Source organism: Tiliqua scincoides, chromosome 4 (assembly GCF_035046505.1).
Source record: "Tiliqua scincoides isolate rTilSci1 chromosome 4, rTilSci1.hap2, whole genome shotgun sequence".
Classification (NCBI taxonomy): Eukaryota; Metazoa; Chordata; class Lepidosauria; order Squamata; family Scincidae; genus Tiliqua; species Tiliqua scincoides.
Window position 1 is genome coordinate 115,238,527 of NC_089824.1, and position 16,544 is coordinate 115,255,070.

Here is a 16,544-nt window from a genome sequence, read left to right on the forward strand (position 1 = left end):
CCATTACTCATATAACCTAGTCAAGTAGAAGTTGCTGTCAATATCTTTGTGTGGTGTTCATTGCAATGCAGCTCCGCCATCTTCAGAACAAGTTACCTTTTTTAGGTGGAGAAGCATGCAATATATCAAGTTCAACAGAACACATAATCAGGATGAATGTATAGATAGCTGATTTCTAAGCTCAGTGGTGGATCAAGACAGATTCTGAACGTAGTCGCCTCTTTCGGATTCTGGCCTAATTGCAAAGCTTTTACCATAGAACAGAAAATGCATTACCCAGCAGGGAGCTGAAGAAAAGCCTTTGTTACTTGCCTGCCTCTACTGGTTATGCATTTCAATTCCCTTTTCAAGGTAGTTTGACAAATTTTGTGGAAAAGGCATAGACGTTGAAGAGGGAGTGGCAATTTGTTGTAGGAGTACTCATCCATTAGTGATAAAATATTATTTTCTTTCCCTTTATTTTGAATGCTAGAATTCCAGGCACACACTATCTCTGGAGGGTATATACTTAATTAGCCATGGAAATTAGCCATGGGAATGCAAAGGCTCAGAAAAGATCTGGAAATCTTAATTTCCCTTAGAATAGAATATTTTCAAAATATTCCCTTTTTTGTCCAAGATCTAAAATGGAGGAAATTCCATTTCCAATGGAGGAAATAACTGGAAGAAAATTGCAAAAACCTATATTTTCCTTCAGAATAACAAATGGTTTTAAAGGTGTTTGTTAAAATATTATAGGCAATTGGCACAGTAATTTTAGATCAAAAATTCAGAGGAGTTTAGTGTGGATAGCATTGCTACTCATTGACTGGATTGTTCAACAAGTATTGCATTTAGGGTTTAATGGATGAACAATGTTGCAAAACACAGAAAATCTTCTGTTTGGAGTATTCAAAACATATTCTTCTGTAACAAAGTGATGAAAATTTTGTACAATCCAGTTTCTCACACATCAGATTGCTCCATCTTCTATTTCATGAATGAAACTGATGAAGGTTTGAAAACATATGCATGCAGTCAAGGAATAAATTAATACATATGAGAATAGTTTGTTTCAAACCTTCCATAAAGTTCAAATTGAATCTTCAGATGATCACACTGATCTTTCAGAATTGTTTTATTTAGAATCAAACAAGTTAAATTAGTATTTTCACAAACATAACACTGATTGGGGCCGAAAAACAACCATGGGTTCAGGATAGCTAATTTTGGTTCTAGCAACTATGACACTTTTAGCCATGCATGCTTACTGAGAAGTGTATAGCACTGAATTTAGTGGAGCTTACTCCCAGGGAAACATGCATAAAATGGAAACCTTGGTGTGACATTATACTGTCAACTCCTGTTGACAACTCTGTGAAAGAGCCATATGTTTGCAGTTATTGTCATAAAGTTTAACTGAACATTCACGATTTATAACCTCTTAATTATATCTATAGAGATGTATGCTTTTTGAAATTTATCTAAAATGTTGAATTACTTCTGTTTCTGCCAGTTAATTCTGAGATCTCATATTGACTAAGATTTAAACTACACACACAATATTGATATTCCATGTTTTTATTTTAAACAGACTTGCAACACAACTAACAATTCGTAATAAAATGTAAAACAGATCAAAACAAGAAACAAACTACCAGACAATACAACTATCTAAAATGACCTCAAATGGAGCATCATACACACTCCTGTTGACAACTCTGTGAAAGAGCCATGTGTTTGCAACCTGACTAGCAGCAACAGGATGAAGCAAAGTGTCTCAGAAGACTGTTTCACAGCTGTTGTACAATGACTCGAAAGGCCCTATCCAAATACCCACTCACACACCACCTCCAATGGAATAGAAAGAAGGGCGTCTGATGTTGACTCAGATACATTTGGGTGGAGACAGTCATAAAGATATCCAGATTTTAAGTCAAAACCAACCTAAGATCATATTACAATACTGGAATGTTGTATTCCATATGCATTTACCCAATCAATACTTTGGCACATGTATTCTGCACCAGTTGGAGTTGTCAGGCACTTTTCAAAGGCAGCACTGCATAGAAGACATTAACATTAGTTCAGTCTGGACATTACTTAAAGTGTGACTGACCAGGTCTGCCTTCACCCAACTGAGCTGCAACTTGCAAACCAGTATAAGCTGATAAAAAGCACTCCTAGTGATTGCTGCTTAGCTATTTTAACCATGCCTGATGTGATTTTTTTATTCTTATGTGACCTCAGTGCCATATCACAACATGATTTTAAAGTAGCTTCAATTGCAGTAAAGCTTGCAGTTTTTCATGGTTTTTAAATTTACGGGAACTTCATTGCTATAGAAGCATAAGTAAGTAGTTCAGATTTGTAAGAATATGAATGTATAGCTGAATTGTTGGATTTTTCTTCAATTCTGTTAGATTGCTGGATTCCTTGGGACTTTATGGTGCCTGAGCCTGCTGGCCTGTATATATGGTCAGAACACCGGTTTTCCTATGCAGGCAAACCCACTCGTCTTGTATGGATTCATGTTGCTGTTTCTCATCAACCCTACAAAAACCTTCTATTACAAATCCCGCTTTTGGCTGCTCAAACTCTTGGTAAGGTGGGAACTGATGAAAATCCATACAAGTTCAAGACTTATTTCTCCCTGTAGGTCCTAAAATACTGAAATAAGTAAAATTGAAGTAACCAAATATTCATAGAGAGCATAATTCGTTACTGCCTTCCTTAGCAGACAATTGATACAGAATTCTTGTTAAACAAAATTGGTGTTCTCTGTATGTCAAAGAGAAAAGACTAGATTGACTGGGTTCGCTTGGAACAGCAATGATTACTAATCAAACTATTACACAAACTTTAGCTAGCGCTATAAATCAAACTATATCTAGCACAATCTTTACAATATTTAGGGATACAACAGCTGTGCGATCATTGGGGAAATCAGTATCTGTTTCTCTTGGTATATTGTATAAAGTCATCCCCCTATATCCATGGGCGATATGTTCCCGTGCTACCTGTGGATACTGAAACCACAGATAGAAGGGTGCACTATGCTTATAGTGGTGCTAAGCACTTGTGTCTCTTCTTTATAACCTGTCATAGAATGTTAGAGGAGGAATATGAGAAGCAGTCAGCCAGCACACTAAAGAAGGAAGACTGTGGGCCCAATCTTATGGTACCCTAGTGGCCAGTGGCCCATGCCCATCAGGGATCTCGTGTAGCTGAGCAAACCCCTGAACCCAATGCATCATTAGGGACATGGGAGCTACCTTGGGGGACTTAGTATAGGACTTTACCCCAGGACCCTGAACAATCTGGCAGTAGCACTAGTTGCTAGTAGCTAGTTAGAAAGTAGTATGACTTGGAGTAAGTAGTTCTCTCTTTAGTTCTATTTTGGCAAAAGGCTTTAGTGTGGAAATATACAATGCATTTGAAAGTACTTGAAATATCAACTACACAAAGCATTCTTTTGTATTCTCTGCTCTGTGTGATGTTGTATATAACTAAGCCTGATGTCTAGATAGTCCTGGTGCTGCCCTATTTGTATGTTAGTTGTTACAACTAAGCAGTCAGGAAGTGCTCTAATCTAAAGTAAATGGAGCATGAAATGGTCTAGCCTTGTATAGATGATATCAGACCTCCCAGGGAAATGGGCTGGGAAGATGTATCTGTTCCCTACGAGTGCAGATTCCCTCTAGCTACCATCATTGCAGAATAATATGAGCAAGGGTAAGCGAGCATTGCTAGCGATGATCCATGAAGCTAAACAACTTGTGGTTTAGTAGAGAGAACATTCAAAAAGTACTTTTGCAATAATTATAAATATAAACCCCTTTTCCACTCAGTAGCAAAACTTGGATTAATTTTGATACAGAATTAATTTTAATACCCAGTATGTTGAAACTCTTTTCAGTAGAGAGCTGTCAAATTTTTGATAACATAGTGTTCCCTGGACAGTTATTTAAGCTGAATAATAGTCTGTTTCAGTAGTGTGGTACTTCTGTATCTAGATGTGCAATGTGAGTTTGTGCCACTTTTTTTTTTTTTTTTTGCAGTTCCGGGTGTTCACTGCCCCCTTCCATAAAGTGGGCTTTGCAGATTTCTGGCTGGCTGATCAGCTTAACAGTCTGGCTGTGATACTTACAGACCTTGAGTACATGATCTGTTTCTACAGCTTTGAGCTCCAGTGGGGTAACAAAAATGCATTGCTGGCTACAGGTAAGTATAATGATTGCATGTTGTAGAACAGGGTTGCTCAAAGTTTTTGGCAGGAGGGCCATATCATCTGACACTGTGTCAGGGGCCGGAAAAAAAAGAATGAATTTACATTTCAGATTTGAATAAATTTACATAAATGAATATATTAGATGGAGAATGAATGAATGAATGAATTCAAACCGATTTATGATCCCATTCATACACATAAAGGGGTGGGGGTGGGGAATATTCAAGCCAATGTATGATCTCATTCACACACACAAATGGGGGATCTTCCAGACTTTCACACACACACCCGCCTGCTCACCTGCCCCCTTGCCCTCCCTCCCTCACTTGGACGACATGTGTTCCTGCCTGGCCGCCCACCCACCCACTCAGCTGCCTGCCTGCTCGCCCAGCTGCCTGCCTGCCTGTCTGCCCACCTAACTGCCCTCACTTGCTCGCTAGCACGGCATGTGCTGCTGCTGCCTGGCTAGCCAGCCAGCCAGCCGCCCTTCCTTGTGATCTCTAGACGGCATGTGCGGTTGGCTGGCTGCCTCCCCTCCCCCCCCCCCGTGCACGGGATCGCTATCCTGTTTCCAAGTCTTCCCCTTCTGGCTCCATGAGCAAGGCAGGGAGATACCTGCAAGTCTCATGTTACCTTCCCACTATAAAAGGCCCTGCGCGCCCGCTGGGCTTGTCTTTCCTTTGCTGCCACTGAGCTCATTGGCTCAAAGATGGAGATGGGGGAACCCCCTGGGGGCCGGATGGGGACCCATCACGGGCCAGGGTTTGAGCAACCCTCTTGTAGAAAAATGTGAGATTTTGCTTGACTTAAAAACCATAAGGGATCTTCTGGGCATTTTGCAAATGGCCATAAGATCTTAATGTGTGTGTCTTTTATTGTTTTTGGAGGAATATACATATGATAGGGAAGTGTCCAAGGTTCATTTCACTGTTTTGTTTTTTGTGTAGTGAAGTTTTCATACAGTTTTCTTACATGCCATATCTCATGTTATGTGATGAGGATTTTACATGAAATAACACAAAATAGTTCAAAGTGGTGTTCACACCATTGAGCGCTTAAGTTTTGCAAGACTTCTTTTCATGGAGAAAATGGAACAATTTAAAGAGATTAGAACAAATTATTTTTCTTACTCTTTTGATGCTTGTCTTTATTTTTTGCAGGTGGCCAGTTCTGCAACACTTATGCCTATGGCGTACGAGCTGTTGTTCAATGTATTCCTGCTTGGTTGAGATTCGTCCAGTGCCTGCGCCGATACCGTGACACCAGACGAGCCTTTCCCCATTTGGTTAATGCTGGCAAATACTCCACCACCTTTTTTATGGTGACATTTGCAGCCCTTTATAACACTCACAAAGGTATTGGCACTAGATTCCTTAGAACTGTTGATGTTTTTTGTCTTTGTAGTTATGCAGAGAGGAATTCCACCATGGAATTTGTTGAAAGGATTTCCAATTCAATGAAATCAAGTCGGTGTGATTGTCCTTTGTGTCCATTGTCTATGCTCTTCAGAAAAGGCATTTATTTTTAATATAGCAATATAATTGGAGAACTATAGTTTTCCTCCAAAATATTAATATATCAGGTGTTTCACAGCTACATATTTAAAAAGACAGTTCCCAACTTCCAAGGTGCTTTCATTCAAGATAAGGAATGTGGGGCAAAAAAGAGGAGGTAATTTAGGGTAGCAGCAAATGAATTCGGGTCATGCCTTGTTGTCCACTGGGGGTTCTGTTCTGGAACCCCTAGTACATGGCTTTTCAAACTGGGGCATCGTGACGCCCCACCCTGTGGGCCCTGGCCTCTGCACCCTTAAGGGGCGGGGCAGCCTGGAGACAGGGAGGAGGCAGCGGTGTGATCCCAGGATCGCGCTGCTCAGGGGGCTGCAGGTGCTTGGGTGCACTTACCCAAGCCTCCTGCAGCCTCCCCGGGGTGCGGAGAGCCGGTTGTGACCTTTGGCAGGGCTCCCCGCAGTAGTGAAAGCAGAGCAATTGTGCTCCACTTCCGCTTTAGCTGGTTAGTAGTAATTTTACTACTAGCCAGTGCTTTTACTTTCACTGCTGCGGGGAGCCCTGCCAAAGTTTGCACCGGGCTCCCTGCACCCTGGGGAGGCTGCAGGAGGCTTGGGTAAGTGCATCCAAGCCCCTGCTGCCCCCTGAGTGGTGTGATCCTGAGGATCGTGCTGGTGCCTCCCCCCCCCCCCCTTGGCAAGCACTTACAGTTGCTCAAACTCTCCATGAGAATTTGAAAACACTGCCCAAGTAGATAAAAAAAATTAGTGGATACCAAATCAGTGGAAAAATAGCTTTAAAGACCCACTTCCAGTTTTCTTGCTCTTCCATTGTCACTCCAGAATGCATTGGTATAGAAGCTATCTTGCATTCAGTCACTAGATGAGGTAAATAATGGAATCTAATGAAATGAAATTATAATTATTTAACAGCATGAAGGTAGGAAATTGGATTTTGGTGCTTTTTCCTTGCTACAAGGCATTTAAAGGTGAACCTTGGTCTATCAGTGGTGAGTCAAATCAGTGGATGCCATATCAGTGGATACCAAGGTCCCATCTGTTTGAGCAAATACAGTTAGAATGGATCTTAGAATGGAAATTATGAAATGCATTCTAATGATGCTGTGTGTGTCTATTTACATGCAAGTCCCATTAAGTTCAGTGAAACTATCTCCCAGTGAAGTCTGCAGAGGATTGCTACTTGTCTCTTGATCCTGAAAGGTTACTTGATTGGCTTTGATTAAATAGATTGTTCCTTGCATTGTTTGAGCTAACATAAACTTTCAAGACTTCTGAGCAAACTTCTGAACCAGCATTTCTGTTTGGGAAGCTGTTTGAGAGTGAGAGATGTTAAACTTTTCCTGTCATGATAGTGGAAACACACTGTTCCCTATATACACTGTTTAAGTGCCAGGTGAAAGGAGACAGCTTCAAGGTGTTGGTAACTAGTAACCAGACTAGTAACTAATATAGTAATTAGACTTTTGGTGTTTGGGATTTGATCAGCTCAGTGCTGGCTAAAACTGAAGAGCGTCCATGATCTTATCAGTGTGGAAAAAGTGTCCAGCAGTAAAAAAAAACAAAACTCCTTTTTGTCTTAAATGTGTTAACTTTTTTCCCCCCCTCAAGACAACCGGGAGTAGTTTCTAACCAATTAATCTGCAGATTAAGCTCTCTAAGCCATCATGTTTCCTCATCTCTGTAGAAACCAGTCACTTGATTTTGCTGCTGCTCTTGCAGAGGACTAAAGCATTTAGTTCCCTGTGTTTCAGACAGTTGTAGTGTCTGCCTTTGTTCCCCCTCCCCAAGTCCCATGTCAGTCAAGAGGTTTTCGTCTGTTCCTCAAATGCATGTTGATCTATTAACACTCATTTACAAGAGTGCAGGGTCTTTTGCATCGTTTACTCATGTATAAGTATAGCATGAAACATATGGACTGCTAATTATACAAAATTTTACTACTAACCTTTATAGCAGGGTTTCTCAAACTGTGGGCTGCAACCCACTTGGTGGGTCACGACCTGAGGTCAGGTGGGTCATGGAAAGATGCAGGGGCTGCCATCTTGTAAATTGGCAAATTAGGCAGCCATTGCCATCTTGGAAGGTGGAACTGCATTTGCCTAAGCATGCTCTGTATGTGTGTGGCCATCTTGGAAGTTGGCAAATTAGGCAGGTGGCGCCATCTTGGAAGCTGAAACTACCTTTGCCTAAGCTTTCTGTGTATGTGCAACACCATCTTGAAGGCGCAAACAGGGCAGGCAGCCATCTTGGAAGCTAGAACTGCCTTTGCCCCAGCTTGCCTGTGTGTACTCAAAGCTCCTCCCAGGAGCAAAAGGGCAGCTTGCACAGGAGTGAGTATGGCTGCTGAGTGTCTTCAGGGAGCGTTGCTGGATTATCTTGAGGTGGGCTGCAAGCTCTCCCTGCAAATGGGGGGGGCATGTTTGTTTTTCTTTTTCACCACCTCCTTCCAGGTCAAGCTCTGCCCTGTGATCCAGCTCCCCCACTCCCATCCAGCCCAGCTCCACCCTTCCCACCCCCCTCCAGGAACTTCAACCTCAGCAGATCCCTGAATTGGGGGCATTTTTATTCCCACCTCTTTTCCCCCCACTTGCATCCAGCCCAAACCCTGCCTTTCCCATCCCCCTCCAGGCACTTAAACTTCAGCAGATCCCTGAAGTGGGGGAGGCTTAAATAGGTTTAAATATGTATCAAGGTTTAAATAGGTTTTTTCTCCTTATGCTTTGCTATTGGAAAATGACTGAGAAATAACCCAATAAAAGCTAATAAAACACCATGAGATACTCTCCCTTTAATACAGTGAGCAGGTGGGATGCTTGGTAGCAATGGGGGGGTGAGAACTGGAACAAGCTTCTGAGCTGGACTATTTTCTCTTGTTACTTGCAGTTCATGAACTACTAGATGAGAACAGTGATGTCACTTCCAGCCATGACATCCAGGTTGATGACATCACTTCCAGTGGATCCCAGACAGATTGTCATTCTGCAAAGTGGGTCCTAGTCTAAAAGTTGTGAGAACCACTGCTCTGTAGTATAACTTCCCAAACTTTTTAGCACCGGGACACACTTTTTAAAGCAATCTATCATTACCCACTGACCAATAAAACAAAAAGAAAAGGATCTAAAAAGGAATATTTATTTATTTATTAACAATTAAGGGGTTCCCAAGGCTGCTAGAGACATTGCATATAGTATGTATGTGTAGCCATTTGGTTGATTCTCCCTAGAAACAGAGGTCAGGGACTGTTCCCCCAACCCTTTACAGTCATTTCAGATTCCCAGAAGGCTTAACTAAAGAGCATGTTGTGCAGTTAGGAACTTCTAGACCAGATGAAACTTGTTCAGGCTAATTACTAGAGAAAATCAGAAAATATGACATTTTAATGTGGGGTTCCCCAGGTATTTGAGAGTACCTCATACTTGTTTTCTTCTGTAAACCAGCAACGGTACTTGCAAAGTTTTTTAATGTTTCATAAACCTTTCATGACCAACCAAAAACTGGCTCGCAAACCACTGGTGGGTCCCAACTCACAGTTTGGGAAATGCTTCTGTAGTAAACTGAATACTGTTTTTGTATCTCTCTGCATCTCTAAGGTAACACTGGATTTACAAGGGAGACTTGAACCTCCAAGCCAAGATGGTGCTAGTTTGAAGTGGCTTGAAGCTCAGTAAGATGTAGTAAAATCTGAACTTGAATCACTGGTGGCAGACTGTGTGTGTGCGCAAGCACGCTTGTACATACGCATGTACCCCTTGACATCTTATGTAATTACAAAAGTATTTACTAAGAATTTGTAGGTTTTCTATTTTCTGTAAAAAGGAACTTTGCAGGCAAGTTTTAAATTGCAGTACTGAGGTTTTTCATATCAAAGTAACCTTATTGTGGTAGTGGAAGCGGGGTCAATCTCTTGTTAATCTAAATTCTTGCCATATTTTGGTGGTGTGTATTCATGTGAATAAGTTTTAAGTCAAGATTTCCTTAAACTAATGTTCTTTCATCATTGGAAATCTTCACATGCTGTGTAACATTACCCCTGGTTTCCAGCAAGTACATCCGTAGAGGCTCAGCGAGCCCTACCGCCTATGTGAAATGTGTCAATTTGTCATACTAGCACTTGATATTTTTAAGTGTACTGTAACATAGAATTAGACTTTGGATTCAGGGATATAGAATGGAATCAGGATATTGCACAGAAATAATGGTTAGCAGGTTCTCGTTTCTACAGTCTGTGAAATGGCTATAAAATCAAATTTCTGTCCTAGTTAGTAAACATCCCTGCACTTTAGTCTGAGGAACTTTGTGAGCCCGCTGTTCCTCACTTTGAATACTAGGAACCCAGTTCCCGCAACCTGCAGTATGTTCTGTCTGCACAGCTTCTCCTACCACCTTATAGGATTGTGCATTCTTTGATGCATGTATCGAGTCTGCAAAATGGTAAAGGCATCCCCTGTTCACTTTAGTAGAAGGGGCAGCTCTACATCTTTGCCTCACTACATGCAAGTAAAGCTGCCCTGACATGGAACGAAATGGGAACAGCTGTGCATTGTATTTTGAATTGAAGCCCTTAAATGTGTTTCTCAAACTGTGGGTTAGGACTCACTAGGTGGGTTGCTAGCCAACTTCAAATCGGTCCCCATTCATTTCAATGTGTATTTTATTTTTAATGACAGACGACCTTTATTAGGCATAAAACTTGACAGTTGCCTGAGCAACTTGCACAAAGATTGCATTCCAGCAGGTCATCAGAATGGAATAAATATAGATTCAGATAAAATTTCCCTCCATTTTACATTGTTAAAATCTCATATAAAAAGTCTGCCATTGGTTTTGCCGTATTCTTATTTTTAAGTAATATCTGTAATTTCAATTCATCATGACAGTCAGAGTGATTGACAAGAAATGAGGCCAAATGCATAGATCTAGACTCCTTGTAAAGCAGGCAGTGGAGCACTGTGTGGATCAGAGACTTCCTGGATCCTAACTCAAGAACATGTCAGTCGCTGTTGCGTAGTTTTGTTAACTTTCAGATCCAGTTCCCATGAAGGAAACACATTACATCTGGTGAGTGTAAAAGCACAACAAGATAAGGGATTATCTAAAATATATAAAAATCTAGAACACTGGCCGGAAAAGGGGAAAATCTGAAAATGCAAAGGTGAGTGGGTTTTATTTGCCTCAGTAAGGAGTCCCTGGTATTCAGTGTCTTTCAATCTAGAGATTATGATCTTTCTAGCCCGCATCAAGGAATCATTGCCCACCAGGTCCATATTACACCAATCATAGCTTACACCAATCATACCAATCATAGCTTACTAAATCATAGCGTACACCAATCATAGCTTACTAAAAAGGTGAATATAGCCAGAGTAGGTCCAAGAATCAGAAAGCCAATCCTGAATCAGTGAATTATTCTACCTATTAAATACTTAACCAAAAACTAATGAAACTACACCAAGCTATACATTCAAGTCATTGTTGTCCTGCTTCTAAACAAAGTGCGGAGTATGGGACACAATGGGGTAAACCAAAAATCTTATAAAGAAAAATTGAAAGTACTCTTTTCATTTCCTTATTAAAAGCAGCAATCCAAATTGGTATCCCATAGAATAATTGGGCCACGACTTTGGCTTTAAAAATACGCAGGACTGCAGGGATGTAGGAATTTCCCCTTGCGTAGAAAAAACGTAAAATGCCCTGTGAAGGTAGTCTGGCAGATTTGAGAGCGGCTCTGCGCTTTGGAATCCAGGACAAACTGTAATGAAAGGTCAAACCCAAATATTTGAAGGTTTTGACCTGTTGAATAGTCTTGCCATTAAAGACTTAAGAGCACTGTTTCCATCGCCTTTCAAAGACTAAAATTTTAGATTTTGAGTAATTTAACTGTAGAGCATTGTCTGAGAAATATTGGATACACCTAGAAATCAAACACGTTAGCCCAACCCACACTCGCGAGAGTAACGCCATGTTATCAGTGTAAAGTAAAAGGAAAATAGGGCTTTGAGTCTTGGGCAGTGGGAATCAGTCTCTAGCAAAAAAGGGGCAAGGTCATTAATGAATAAATTAAATAAAGAGGGGGCAAGGACGCAGCCTTGCTTAACCCCCTTATTAGCTGGAAAAGAATCTGTTAAGTCACCCTCAGAGTTCACCCTAACCTGGAATGAGGTGTTTGAATAAAGCTTCCTAATTAGGAAGAGTAACCAGGGGTCAGTATTTAATTTATTGAGTTTGGACCACAAGTCTCTTTTAATAGAATCGAAAGCCGCCTTTAAATCTAGGAAGGCTATGCACAATTTGGAGTGTGCTTTATCCAAATAAAGTTATTTTTAATGCATTACACTTGATGCTACCATGGTATGTGACTGCATTGGGGGAAATGTTGCAGATCTGTCTTTAACTGGTTACTATATATGCTTTTAACAATAATAGTTAATGGGGCTTACTTTCTGGTAATTGTGGATAGGATTGCATCCTTTGGGATGTTGGGGGAATTTTTTTAAACAGAACAGAAACTGCTTGGGACTTTGCATTTACTTAATTGTGATTTGATTTGATTTTGTCATATGCGTGGGCGTTAAATTTTTCTGCTTGATGTTACTTTTGGCCTTGACATCCTTTCCTGTGGGTCCCAACAGATGGTCATTCTAGAAAGTGAGTTTTGATGCTAAAAGTTTTGAGGTACAATCAATCATTGTACCTGTGAAATATCACTTGCTTTATCTGGTTACAGTTGAAGAGCTCTCTCATAGCATGTGTCCTTCATGCTGTGCTCATCCAAATTTCAAGCATATCTGCATGGTTTTTTTTACTGCATTTTGCTTCAGCCAAAAGCTAGATAGCATCTTGCATAGCCTCCTACATTGTGCATAGCACAATGACAAAGTTACTACTACTGCTTCACAGCCAGCAGTCAATTCCCAGGGTTTCCTAGAAGTCAGTCAGGTAAAATATTCTGGACCAACAGAAAGTGATGTGAAATTGGGAGGCTAGCTCTTTGTCATTAAGAATGAATGTGCTCCTGAGAGGGTATTGGTGTGAAAACAAGGGGGAGGGAACCTTATTGCTTACTGCCTGAATTGTGCCAAAGAGCAGACCTGTAAAGGTTGCTATGGTAACAGAAGTGTGTTCATTATTTTTTCAAAGGTTTTCCACTACCCTGTTATGTTCTTATATGGCAGTCACTGACTTCAGGGAGAGATGGCAACTCTGAGCCACGAACCTAAAAACCAATAATCAGCTTTTAAAAGGTCAGGTTACTGTTGGCTGCCCTAATCTCTTTGTTTGGGAACTTTTGAAAATGTTACAACTATTCGGTTAAAATTGTTTTTTTACCTCATTGATTTCTGTAGTCAAGGAAATGTGGCTCTTTTCCAGTGCCTGAATCTCTTGCACATATTTATGTAAATTGCTTGCTGGGTGCAGACAGCTGTGGAACACAGTTTTGAACAGCCATAACATATGTATGTTATTTGATTATACTCCCATATAGCTTTCCGCCTTTGTCTTCTCATCCCTCCAGTGGATTGACGATCTTGAAGGACATATCTGCCCATACACCAGAAGTGCCTTTAGAGCTTTCTTTGTCTGCTAGATTGCTAACAATCAGAAAATTGGTAGTCTTTTCCTCCCCTCCCCCAACAGGTCATCTTCATCTCTTAGCCTTGCTTGTGGCCCCTCATACAGAGATATGCTTCCTATACAGCAGGTCCAGATAAGCTATCCAGGGCATATCTCAGCCTCTAGGCTGTTTGCTTCCCCACCAGGGGAAGTGTCCCAGTATCTTGTAGAGATCAGAGTAGACTCCCTGTGGCTTTGCCCCTGGTTGAGGGTATAGCTATGAAGGCCACCTGGTTATAGTTCCACTGCTGTGCCCATGCTCCTGTCTTCACCTCATTTTCCTTTGTCCTGTGGTCTTCCCTGCAGACCCATTTTCCTCTGACTCCCTCCCACCCTCTCTGCTCTGGTTCCATTGTTCTGCCTGGTGTCTCATTTTTGTTTTCTCCTCTAAGTAACTGGCCTCCACCTTGCCCTTCTTTGTCAGCTGCCTTCCTTCTGAGTCCTGACTAGGGAATGAACCCAACCTCACCACTGTTCAGCCAGGTTTTACCAATCTTCTTGCCTCGCTTGGCTGAGCATGGGCAGTGGTTGGCATCACTGCAAAGTGCCTGGCTCTTACCTTTCTCATACCCTTTGACACCCACCATTGTCAAAAAGATTGTTGGAGCTGCACAGGGTCTCATGGGCCACTGACTGGCAGAGCTGCACAAGCCTCCACTCTGCCTTATGAAGCCCAAACCCTGACTCCTTTAGGCATGTAAATTTTAATGAGTTATTCCTCCAAACAATTGTAGAACTATATTAATCACATCTGATTTTTTTTTAATCAACTTGTCATTTGGTTCTGTTATATACAGTGCTATCTGTAAACTCAGACTGCAGTCCTAACCACACTATCCTGAGAGTAAGCCCATTGAACAAAATAGGACTTACTTTTGAGTAGACCTGGTTAGGATTGTGCCCTTAGCTGTTCAGAATTGGCACACATTAAGAGTCGCTCTCACCTTCTGCTATTCTATGACAGAATAAAAGCGGCACATTTGCGTTTGATATCCTTTGTATCCATGGCGAGATGGGGGAGAGAATAGATTTTCCAACCTAATCTTTTTTGACAGAGAGGATTAATTCTTGATAACACAGGCCAACACACATTTTGCATCCTTACACCAGTTCCTGGGTATATTTGGGGTGCTGATTCCAAAAATGGCATCCATTTTGCCCTATCACGTCTGGTTTTGGAGACACGGCATAGCCTCTTTAGTGAATGGTTCAAGCAGCTTCCTCATGAGGAAGCCTACACCATGGCTTTTATGGAGAGCATGGCTTTTATGGAGATTTTAGGAGAGCATTTATGCCTGTAGCTCTTTGAAAATTTATTACATCCAATAAGTCGCTTTACTTTTCTCAATAAGGTCAGTAAGAATTAGGCCTTTTCCTTCTTGCATTCATAAGAATTGAAAGCTCAGCATGTTGCCTTCCTGTTCACACCTTGTCTGTTAGTACTCTATTAGCATTAGCGGGAAGAACTTATTAAGCAATATAAATAGCGTTTCTCAGACTTCATTGGAAACTGCACCTATTAAATATCATCTGACTTAAGGGCTGAGTTTTAAGATCATTGCAAATCTTTTTATTGAAAGGAGGCAGAAATGATTGCCCTACTCAAGCAGCTATCATAATTAAATACACTATAATCACATTAACAAGCAAGACTATGATATTCAGAAAATCTTCCACTATGAGATGTGTGTCTTTGAAGAGTTGAATTTAATACAACCATGTTATGATTGTAATAAACAGGTTGCCTGTTTCTCATGAATTACACTTGCCTTTCTATAGGCAGTACCTCCAAATGGAGAAACATGCACCTGTGTTAAGTTTAATCATCATGTCAGATGCCTCCAATGTTGTGTCTACATACGGCAGCTTTTTGCAAAGTACCCTCATGTTATTCATATCAATAGTCAATTATGCTCAGTTCTTCTAAAGTTGCAACTTTTGAACTTATAAAGTGCAATGCGCCCTTGATGCTGAAGGAGGCTTGCTTGGCAAGAGCAATGCAAATCAGACCAAGGACCTAGAGATCATGATAATGTGGCACTTTCCAAGATTTTGCTTTTTAGGAACTACAGTATTCCTGAAGGCTGTTAAGTATTTCTTTTGTTTTATCGATTTGGGTTTAGTGGAAAAAAAAAACCTAACTTCAGCTACTTTTGTAACAGTGCTGCCAAATATATTCCATTAAAGAACTGGCTGTGAAGAAGCCAAGAGTGAGCCTGTTAACTTCATCATTGTGAACTGAGTGATGTAGTATATACTACATATGTAGTATATACACTTTTCTGCAGTTATGCATTTTAAGGGAAGATGGAATGGTAAACAAATTCTCTTTCATTGAGGAGTCCCAGGTTCTCACAGAAGGCAACTTGAAAAGAGTTGCTTTACAGGCTATTGTCACCTTTAAGTATAGTCTAGTTCTTCTGGTTACTTAAGTACTTAGCAATAAGTACTCAGCAGTAGTGCAATCCATTTAGCAGATGAAAAAGCAATTCACATATAGATATTATACCAGCTGTCTTGATCAAGCTGCTTAACAGCAGCCCTCCCCCCACCTTTTAATTATTGCCTGTTGCTGAAGCTCACTTAGTGAGAGAAATGGATAGTAATTAAATACCTTGAAATAGATCTAGGATGCTTTATCATATTTTCAACTTGCTGACAGCTGCCTTTCAGTATTTTTATCTGAGTCAAGGCAATGGGTTCAAGTTTCAAGAGTTGTAAGTAGGGTTAGTATGACCTGAAGCACTACCCCGTGATTGCTGCCTCCACTGAGGAACTACAGGAAAACAAAAGCTCCTTACCATGTGTGGCATGCAGTTTTGTCAAATCCAGAAGTGCCAGATTTTAAGATTTATTTTCAAAAATGGTATGCACTCTCCCTGTAAGTAAGACTGGAAGTCCTGCACTTCCAACTTTAAGGAAGCTGTATGAGGAGCAATCTGCTTCTTGCTCAGGCAAGCAGGATGTGAACCATTGTGGCCTGTGTCAGTGGTGAACTAGAGGGAGGTGGCAGCAGACTCAGGGTGAAACACCCTGAGTCCACTGACCTCTTGCCATCTGCTGCTGATGCACTCAAATTTCATGGCTGGGTCAGCTGTTGTCATATGATTAACTTTAAAGAAGCATTCAGTGAAAGCAAATCAGTGGCACCACCCAGTTCACTACAGCAGAGATTATGGATAGGCTGGCTATAGC

The 16,544-nt window shown here is 41.0% G+C and overlaps 1 protein-coding gene across 1 annotated transcript in view; it reads left to right on the forward strand.

Annotated features, from left to right (window-relative positions):
- Positions 1-16,544, forward strand: part of XPR1 (xenotropic and polytropic retrovirus receptor 1) — a 129,828-nt gene that overhangs the window by 79,115 nt on the left and 34,169 nt on the right. Inside the window, exons 9-11 of the mRNA XM_066624007.1 lie at positions 2,403-2,582; positions 4,041-4,203; positions 5,371-5,565. Coding sequence (XP_066480104.1) covers positions 2,403-2,582; positions 4,041-4,203; positions 5,371-5,565 — 538 coding nt within the window. The remainder of the gene's footprint in view (positions 1-2,402; positions 2,583-4,040; positions 4,204-5,370; positions 5,566-16,544) is intronic.